The 10,322-nt window shown below is 42.0% G+C and overlaps 1 protein-coding gene across 1 annotated transcript in view; it reads left to right on the plus strand.

Moving 5' to 3' along the window:
* The window catches only part of LOC104080334 (deleted in lung and esophageal cancer protein 1-like), a gene marked incomplete at its 5' end in the record, with an annotated part of 21,053 nt that overhangs the window by 8,560 nt on the left and 2,171 nt on the right, over positions 1-10,322 (plus strand). The window contains 11 exons of the mRNA XM_009582694.1: positions 159-262; positions 1,202-1,272; positions 2,129-2,346; positions 3,334-3,468; positions 5,344-5,466; positions 6,250-6,344; positions 6,433-6,517; positions 7,065-7,265; positions 8,149-8,310; positions 9,286-9,439; positions 10,014-10,134. Coding sequence (XP_009580989.1) covers positions 159-262; positions 1,202-1,272; positions 2,129-2,346; positions 3,334-3,468; positions 5,344-5,466; positions 6,250-6,344; positions 6,433-6,517; positions 7,065-7,265; positions 8,149-8,310; positions 9,286-9,439; positions 10,014-10,134 — 1,469 coding nt within the window. The remainder of the gene's footprint in view (positions 1-158; positions 263-1,201; positions 1,273-2,128; positions 2,347-3,333; positions 3,469-5,343; positions 5,467-6,249; positions 6,345-6,432; positions 6,518-7,064; positions 7,266-8,148; positions 8,311-9,285; positions 9,440-10,013; positions 10,135-10,322) is intronic.

The following is a 10,322-nucleotide window of genomic DNA, read 5'->3' on the forward strand; positions in this document are numbered from 1 at the left end:
CTGCCGAAAAGAGCTTTCGATAGCATATGAATTAGATGCTGTCAAAAGAAACCAGTCAAAAATATTTGAAAATCCAATCAGTTTTCAAAACATAATTTTGTAACCCAGAGAACTAAAGTTTTATCTTGATTCTAATAGCAAAAATTCATTTTTAATAGGTGGGAGACTTACAGCCGAAACTAATTCCTATGCAAATGACTGTGAAAGGCTGTCCAATCTTCCTACAGATGACAGGACCACAAACAGAGCAACCCATAATCAGGTATAATGCAAAATACTGTCAGAGAAGTCAGAGAATTAAATACCATTGGACTATAGCCAACATGCACACCTGTTCCCATCTTTTTGTGATATAATGAGAAGGTCAGCAAAGTGACTGTCAAAGTACAGTATCTGCTTCTATAACACCAATACATTTGTCTCTGCCAGCATGATTAGAAAAGAATCTGCATACAAGCCTTCTCAGGTTTATCAGCAATCACTGTTCTGGGCTTGTAACCATAGAAGTTCACCCAGTCCAGGCTCATCTGATTCTGTGGACACTGGTACACGGTGGCAGTTCTCATCATCATCCACAGTTGATTTCTCCCTGTCCCTTTACCTGGACCCAGAGAAATGCAGCCCCAAAGTAAATAGGGGCAGGGGAAGGTTTAAGCCCTCTCATACAGCAAGTTGCGTCTGCACATCTGGGTGAGGGGTGAGGGTTAGTTTATGGGGACCATGGCACTACACACTCAGCCAGCTGCCATACAGCGTGACTGCTTCTTTCTGACTTCAGAGGAATTAGCATTGTGTATCATACTGCAGCCAAGAGCATTTGCAATGTCAGCTCTGTAACAGGGCATAGAAAATGGATTTAGCTATCCACCATAAAAAAAACCCTTATGCACCTGGAAATCTGTGTCTGACACAGGTCACTCCACTGCTGTGTAGCCATTTGCTGCTGCCGCCAGAGTGTTTCACAAAAGCTGACTTCACATGTTTACCCTGAAATGTTTGAGACAACTAAGAAAACTGGAAAAAAGAGACATTAAATAAAGCAATATTGCACTTCACAGTATAGGCCATGCTTTACTTGGTAGTCACTCTTAACAGGCTGGCAGTGCAGCCAGATATGTTTCCACTTTTAAACAAATCTTTAATGATTTCAGACATTCACTTTCATTTTCTGCATGTACTGACAGCGAAGTTCCCCCCTCAGGTTTGGCACTCATGTCTCTGGAGGGTCTCCTGTCTTTCGGAGGGTCCGGCTCAACAATCCCACTCCCTTTGGTAAGAATGACTTTTGTACAGCAAATGTCAACACTTGCATTGTGCTCCTTATGATAATAAAAATAGAAGAACCCATTAACATGTTAATTAACAGGCCTACTTGTTTCCTAATCAAAATGGTTTTTGTAAAAATAATAATAGTATATAAGAGAGCGTCTAAGCTGTTTTCCAACTTAGCTAGTACAGAACAATAATACATGTTGTCAGGTCTTTATATGTATAGTAGTATTTATCATTTTGGCATTACTGGCATGAATATTAGTTTGCTTTCTGTAACAGTAAAGCAGGTAAGCCAGAGCATAGTAGAATATATCTAATTGACTCAATGTGTTGTTACTATGAAACTGCACATCCTATCCTGATGTGTCTGGGTTTTCACTCATTGAAATGATGAGAATTCAGGATTTTCCATCCTGTTTTTGTAAATGTCTCACAGCACTAACCCTGGACAATCAGATGTGCTACCTGCTTCTTAGTAGCATCATCTGACTTTTCTGTGTTTAGTCTTTCTATCTCGAGTGAGATTTTAAGCTCTTCAGAGCAAAGGTCAATCACTCTTGTTTTTTGTTTCTGAATGCCACCAAAGACATTTGCTTAACAAACAAAATACTCATAATTTATTTTGATATTATTAAAAGTATAGTTTAGGACCTAGAGAGTGGCCAATAAGAGCATAGCACACATGGTCTTAAATCATCTTAGTTTACAGCAAACATGGAAAGCTTAAGATGTGCTTTAATGCAAATCCTGTTGCTAGACACAAATTCGTTACTTGATATTCTGGTTCTCCGGTACCAGCTAAGCTATGAGTCTTCTCAATGACCAGAAGTAATTGTCCTTTTCCTTTTCAATTCAGACATCCGCCTGGACTGGGAAATTTACAACCAAGAGCAAGATGATAAAAAGCTGGTGGACCTGTTGATGTTCTTTGGAGACCCTTTTCCTCCTAAGGACACGGATGAAAATGAGACTGCATCAGTTGGTAGCACCTCAGAGTCAGAGATCGTGTTAAAGTTGGATCAAGCTGCCGTTCCCTGCGGAAGCATTTATCCAGCTTGGCAAACCACAGATGAGGTCAGCTGTTAGTCTGTTTTTTATACTGCTGCTGAGATACATGATGGGTTTCTTGGCATGAAAGGTTGAAAACAATAACACGCAATATAACTTGTAACTAAGACCTGGATTGTTACAAGAAATGTCAGCTCCTCTCACAGTCAAAAAAGCAATACATGAGTAGATGGCTATTGGTTTCTAGAATGAGCTATAAGCAAATAGCTCTTCAGCTTCTCCTTTTCTTAAAAATTGTTAAAGAAGCTGATGAGATAATTTTTAAAATTGAAAAACTAATGCCATTTTTACATGAAAGTGTTATGATAAATAAAACTTCTTAATTTGGGTCTACTTTTCTCATGGGTGCTTTATGGTGTCAATGTGTGCTGTGAGTAGCAGAATCTAACTGCGAAGTTTAAATTGCAGCTAATGATATGGAGGTGTTTATCCCAGTGCTAAAGTTAGATTGGTTCTGTTACTCTGTTAGAATATGGTAACATCTATTACACGTGAAGTTTGATTATAATATGGCAATTTACTGTCTTGAAAGGCTGGGAGTGACAGGGAGAAGGTATCATGCAGGACATGTATATTTCTCTGGCAAAAGCTTTACAGAAAAGATACTAAAATCACATTTTCTCTGCTTCAGCTCAGAAGGCATAGTTGTTTTGAATACACATTTTACCTTTCTGATGCAACAAGGGAATGTTATTCCCCTAGAGTGCTGGCTTGTGCAATGGGCCAGAGATGTTACAGTTGAGTGCTTCTCTTGGTAGAACAGGACCCTAGCATGCATGTTTTCTGAGGAGGTCAGGAGCAGTTTCAGGAGAGCAAACCTCTGCATGAAAAAATTAATGTACAGGACACATCCACATGTCCAGCTTTTGTGCCAGAAAGAAAGAAACTGGAGCTGGCCATACTTACTGACTAGTGCAGCAGTTCCCTGTACACTTGCATTCCTCCTTTGCAGCGTAACAGTTTTAACCATTCCCCACCCTTGTGTCCCTGCAGTCTTCAGACTCTGACAGCGAAGAGAAGGAAATCGTCACTCAAGAACCTACAATACCGAAAATTGTCTCTGTACTTATACGACCTCATGAAGGAGTTCCTGCAGACAACCCCTACTCCATTACTCCAAGACAGATAGTAAGCTTTTACATTTTCTTTGTGCTTAGATTTAGCATATTTTCTGCAGGACAGAGGAGACAGAGAAGGAGGAGGAGGTAGCTTTGGTTTGGGATAGAGACTACTAAGCAGTGAAACTGTAAGCTGGGAGGCTTTGGGATCTTGAAGATGACCATGAGAAGAGTTTGCAAAGTCAACAGAAAAAAGAAAGTGTCCTACCTACGTTTGAGCAGTTAACTGATGACTGGAATTAAGTGTTCAGTTGTACTAGGCTCTCTAAAGTGGCATCTCTGGTCTTCTCACTTGGGTTGCCTTGGTGAAATGTGTGGCATTAGGTAGGAGGCACCCAGCCTGAAGCTTTGGAAGCATGTTATTTAACCAGGGTAGATTTGCGAAGTGCACGCGGCAGAGCTGGAACGCAGGTTGCTGGGAAAAGTGTGCTCTGTAGACAACTCTTTTGGATAAACAGTTGTAACCCACAGTACTTCAAAAGTAACTGGTGCAAATAGGGGCCACAGTGTCACGATTCCTTTGGAATAAGATAAAGCAAACACAGCACTGGAAAGATCTGTGAGTGACAGGGTTGCCCAAAACATCAGTGTGTCAATTTTGATTCTTAAATATTAGCAAGTTTTTTGCCAAAGGGTTTCAGTAACAAATTAAAATGAGTTAAAGATTACATAAAAGAAATAATTACAGAAATGGCATCTCAAAGAAATGAAGCCTACAGTCAGCTCTGGGGTGATTGAGGCTGAGATAGTTTAGATAAACAAGTGCCTCATGGTGGAGACAGCCTCTATCGGGTGTAGCCAGCAGTGAGCTTGGCCCATGTGGAATGGAGTTGATGCCTATGGAGTCATTCAGGTATTCCTCTGCAGAAATGTTCTCTGTGTTTCTACTATTGCTTCAGGAAGGTTTGTTAGCTCAGGTGTTGTGCGGCACAGCTGGCCAGACCTAGCTTAAGTCCATGCCTGAACAACTAGGCTCTCTATGACCACAATGCACAGACCCTGCAGCACTGCAGGACATGACAGGGCTTACTAGCTCTGCTCTGGCCCTGCCATGCCTCAGGCAGATCGTTCTTACACTCCTCACCACTCTGAGCAGGGGGAACGCAGTGCAAGGAGAGCTGAGCGGTTTTGCTTCTACTGAACGTAGGCCCGGCAGGACCACACATCTCACCCTGTCTTCACATGAAATGGGGGAACTTGTGTCTGCACAGCACTAGCCTGAAAGCAGCACACACCACACGACCCCTGAACTTATAAACTCGGCTAGACATGAATTGGCTCTGTAGGGAGATGGCAAAGGTTTTTCTACAGCAACAGCAGGATTCATCCATAACCTGCATAATGTACCTAAAGAAAGCAGAATCTATTCAACCTGTAAATCCCAGAAAATCCACTGTAGCTGGCTAGTGCATTTAACTACATTCCCTGCTGTCATGTAAAATACAAAAAATAGCCAAGAGTAAACTGAACTGTAAAATACTCTCAGTTCACACTTGTAACTCTTCAAAAAATGTTTCTTGTATCTGTGAGTGCTGTCAGTTGTGGGAGAATCATCTGAGTTAGCCATGGAGTAAGAGTGGGCAGAACTGGGTATTTTAAAAAACAGATTAACAGGTATGTACATATGTTTGTGTACTTAGGGAGTTGGTCTGTGACTGTGATTAAACTCTGATGCTAAACAGTGGCTACATCGATATTTGCAGCTGAAATAATTAAGTCAGTTTTGTTGTCACATGCTGTCATTTTAGCACAAGCCCAAGCGTAGCCCATCCCCAGGAGATTTCATGCTGCTTGTGCAACTCAGTTTTAGCAGCTGAGCGCTGAGGATGCTTGTGCAAGCCCAGGCAGCTCCCTGCGCTACTGAACAGTTGTCTCTCCACTGCAGGTGGTCCCAGGAGGTGGCAGCATCTTCGTTTGCATCTCCTTCACCCCACGCCTCCTGCCAGAGGCCGAGCCTGAAATGCAATGTGAAGGGTTTGTGCTGGGTTTCATGAACCTAGACGACAAGGTAAACTGACTATCACAGCAAGGCTAAAGATGACCAGAAAATAATCATTTCCCTTCCTGTAATTTCATGTACAGGCAGGTACACAGCAGGCCAGTCTGTATAAACAGTCCTGTTCCTGCTACCCTGTTACATCCTTCCTTAACTAGGGTTGTTCATTTGTTGCATTTGCCTTTAGCTTGGAAGCATTCTGGGGTGGGAATGTCACCTCCTTAACGTTGTTCAGTGCAGTAGACCCCAGACAAAAGCCCAGGGTTTGAAACGCTATCACAACATCAGGTTTTATTGATAACAAGTTAACAATGGGACTGAGACTCAGGACTGCTGAGTTCTGTTCCTGGCTCTGCATCTACCTTCCTGTGTGAATTTGGACAGCATATCTCTCCTCTGGGAAACTTCCTCTTCAACAACTGCAAGTGCAGCTCACAGGCTAATGTGAGGCTTGAATAGTGTTTTATGAATTGCTCTGCGATTCTCTGACATGAATCATTGCAAAGGTGCAAGTTACAATGAGTGAATAATAATAGAATATTTAATAAAAACACCCCTAACATTCCTGACTCCTGGAGGAAGAAACATCTGCGTCTGTATTAACCACAGCCATTCAGAGTTCAACTACTGCTTAGCTTGTGCTGTTCCTTGCATGTTCCCATCATGTCTTACAAACAGGCAATACATTGTCAAGCAGAATCCTATTTTCGCTAACAGCCTCTCGGGCTAAAAGCAGGCTTTCAGGTTTTAGTGCTATCATTTTATACATCATTTCTGTTTTCATTTTGTTGTCAGCTTGCAAAGACAGTGCCTAACAAAGTGCATCGCAGACATGGCTACGAAGCTCCACCATTACGAATAGACTTGCAAGCTTTCGTAAGGCATGCTCTGTAAGTACCATCACACTGACGTACACGCTCGCAGAATGAATCCGCCTGGAGGGCAGGGCTCTGACCAGCTCTGATTCTTTACACTCAGGTTAAAAGTAGACACGGATCATGACAGAGGTATGGTGTTCTACTCAACAGCAAGTGATCTCGTACCAGATCAGCCTCTGTTAAGAGTAAGTATTTCACGCAACAATGTATTCAGCTGGTTTGTACTGCTGTGCTACTGTAAGAATTCAGAGCTGTATGCACATGTTTTTTAAAATGCATCTTTATCCCCAGAAGCCTCACGTTGCAATTTTCTGTATTACACATAACAAGATAGGTAAAACAAAAGGACTGTAAGTACTTATTAGCCAGGAATAAGTAAAGCTGAGCTCAGACAATGCCTATTTTGTGTCTTTCTATTTCTTTGTAGAGGAGTTTGTAAATAGAAAAATAAGTACTTATTTTCAGGACATAAAGGTCTGATAGCAGAATGAGTCACTTAGAGTGGCGTGGTCAGTTTCTGTGACCCTTGACATTCGAAGGCTTTTTAACTTCATTACATTATTTGTATTTTGGTTTTATACTCAAGAAATTTTGAAAAACACAAGTGGAAAATACTGGGTTGCTTTGGGGTAAAGTGCTTCAGATCTCCAGTGGTGCTGAATGACCAGACAGACTAGAACAAACCTCTCAAGGGAGTTAAAACTAACCAGTTTGGAATCATTTCTCCACCAGGTTTTGACAGATTCGGTAATGACTCAGAGTTTGAAACTCATCAATTGCACTAAGGTTCCTCTGTACTTCAGGCTCCTTCTGTCTACACCCTTCAGCCTGACCAGCACAGATCTCAAAAAGAGCACCAAAACATCCCACAGCAAGAAGGAGGAAAAAGAACAGCAACCGCAACTTGTACTTTATCCACAGCAAAACATGCTGGTAGGCTTAAAAATAATAATCCTGTGCCAGAATAGATAGTTTAGTAATTGGTGTGTTAGCGTGGTCCAGATGAACCACAAGAAGAACATAACCAGTATAGAAATCTCCCAGTTTCAGGGGAAATAGTGGTATATTAGCAAATGCTAATTACTGCAATTTTGCCTGCTATATTGCTAGTACAGAATATTTTTCTGCAGTGGCCCTGATGTGCTTTTCTCATCAACTCTGACCTGTTGCAAACTCCTGCAGAGTTAGGTTTTTGGAGCTCACCGAAATCAATAGCCATATATATGCTGGACAAATTAAAAGATTTCTAAAGACTGCAGTCCCTCATTTCCTTAAATTAGATGCAGGCAGTGCAAACACAGAAAAATTTGGTTTGTTTTGGGGGTACATGATGACACAAAAGGAAACAAAGTCCTGGAGTCAAGAATTAGCTAGGGTGCAAAGAATGAGTACCAGTTGCATTTTTGAAGTGTGCTTCTCATTTTTCGGTGTTCATTTTGACATCAAGACACACGTGTCTTAATTCTGCGTGTGCGGAAAGAAAGAAGACTTATATGTTTAAGACAGCTTTGGGAATATGGTATTTGTAACCTTGCGAATTTAGAACCTTTGTATTGCTAGAGACTCTTTCTCCCCTGTGGTTCAGAGATTAGCTGTTCACCTTTACACTCCATCTCTGTGTACTGGATTCACAGGAAATAGCTGTGTTTTTTCTTTAATTATAATGCTTTGTTCCAGTGGGAATTTAGTTGCTGGTATGACACCTTTGGGTTCCAGCGGGAAAATGTGCGCCTGGGCCTTTGAGCAATGTTTACTTTGGATTTCCTGCACACAGTGTCTTCTTATGTGATGATCATCTGAATTCCTCTTCCCACAGGTGAAAGTGTCATTCCACACAACTCTGGAGTTACTTACCTATCAACATTTGCCACATACCCAGCTGCTTCCTGGATTCCAAGTGCTCCAGTTTGAGAACGGAGAGAGAAAGCTGAAGTTTAATCAAAATCTGGTCATTGAATATAGTAACTGCACTACGCAGGTAAGATCAGAACAAGATCTCTGGGCCCTGAGAAAGGGCTATGTTTTATCAGCATTTCTGACTCGGAATGAATGTGCCTTAAGATTTAATACAGCCACCTCTAGAGTAAATTGTGTCATCCAGTTAAAGTGAATGGCCACGATTTGCAAAAGGAGATAGCTCTCTGTTGAGCCTGCAGGTGACTCTCAGATGGACAGAGCGGTTTTGGGTCAGCACCCTGGTGTTCGTACCCCAGCTCTTTGCACAGCGTGACGGCCTGGATGATGCGGCGCAGTCAGAGGGCAGCACCCTCATCACAGCATGACTCTGAGACGTGGGGTCAGGACTGTCTGAGCGAACATGCCAGCGGCTGAGTCACCAAGCATTGCCTCCTGCAGTACCCCAGTGCTTCTTGAAAGTCTCCTGAGTCTGTCTAACGCATGTGGTGTGGTCACAGCCCACACGCATTTAAAGACCAATCTCTTCCAGATGGAAAGCTATAAACCCCCACAAGTCTTCAGCAGTTCCAGTACACTGCAGGCATTTTTTTTTCATACCAGGTATTTCTGAGGACTGATCTGTGTAAGATCTGAGCACCCTATCTAAGATACAGTCAATTTAATAATGATGTTGGGCATTCTGCACAAATTGAATGACTCACAGTGGGCCATATACAGTCCTAAGGGACGACGAGATGCTGTAATGTCTGCATCTCCACAGAAAACCGTAATAACAAATCAGAATGTTCACTCCGTCTTACTTCATTAAGACCACAGTGTCTGGTTTGAAAACCTATCCCAAAACAGTAAAACAAGCAAAAACTTAATTCACTCAAAGCTGTAGAATGGGGAATTCACTCTATTACAAAATAACACAGAACAACTACTCTTAATTCAGTGCTTGAGGTGAAGAATGATCCAGCTGTTGCAGATACTATCAAAGCTCTACAAAAACAAGGTGGGTGTTTTTCTCCTTTCCCCTTCCTCTGTTTTGCAGCTGATCCCAGTGACTGCATACCTCACTGTTCCAGTTCTGGAGCTCTCTTGTGACACGGTTGATTTCAAGACCTGCTTTGTTGCACAGACCAAGACTGAACATGTCTTCCTGTGTAACAGGAGTGGCTGTAGAAGTTACTGGACTGCTTTGCTAGGTATTCTGGTTTTGCAATTGGATTTCCTTGTTATATAATTTCACTATTCAGTGTTTTTATTTAGTAAGACTGCATGCACTCATTATATAGCCAATATATGATGATGTTGGCTGCAAACATATCAGGTCTGCTTCTGTTCTCACTTATGTGGGTTTCTTCTTTTCTTTTTTGACATCAGTGTATCTCTACTGATTTCAGCAGTTACTCCAGATTTAACTGAAAGATTGAATCACAACCCTCACAAGTAGTGGACATGCTTTGCTCATTTATAATACAATCTTAAGAGGCAACAAGGAGCAGTATCTCCTCATGAGTTCGGTTTGAGCCTGTGCCTAATGATGTTAACAACAGATGGGCTTCAAAGGAAAGAAGATCAGGGCCTTATTATTTTGACATGGAGGCCATTGATCACTCCCCTTGATTAGAGGATGAAAACAGAAACTGGCCACGTGCATAGAAAGCCTCTGCCAGTGCAAGATATGATTTATTAGCTGGCTAGCACGGAGGCGCATTGTTTTGAGTGCTACAAAGGGTCTTGTATTGCTTTGTTTGATACGTGCTCCCTTCACTGCAGATGAACAGCAAAGGCATCACAACCTGGAAGTATTTTCTGTCTCCCCTACTAATGGCATTTTGGAGGCACGTGAAGGGGACCCACCTACCAAAGAGATTTTGCAGATCAGCTTTACTGCAAGGTACGGTTAACAGGACTGAAATCTTGCTGTTACTCCCTGTCAAGCTCAGACTTACATGTGAAAAGTCACTGAAAGCGGAGAGCAATTCTGCTCTGTTCTTGTGTTACCAGGCTGCTCATTTTGCTTTTAACACTTGCCAATCCTGGGCTTTCAGCTGGTACTTTTTCCATGTAACTATGATGTTCCCT

This window comes from Fulmarus glacialis, unplaced genomic scaffold (genome assembly GCF_000690835.1).
Source record: "Fulmarus glacialis isolate BGI_N327 unplaced genomic scaffold, ASM69083v1 scaffold2888, whole genome shotgun sequence".
Taxonomy (NCBI): domain Eukaryota; kingdom Metazoa; phylum Chordata; class Aves; order Procellariiformes; family Procellariidae; genus Fulmarus; species Fulmarus glacialis.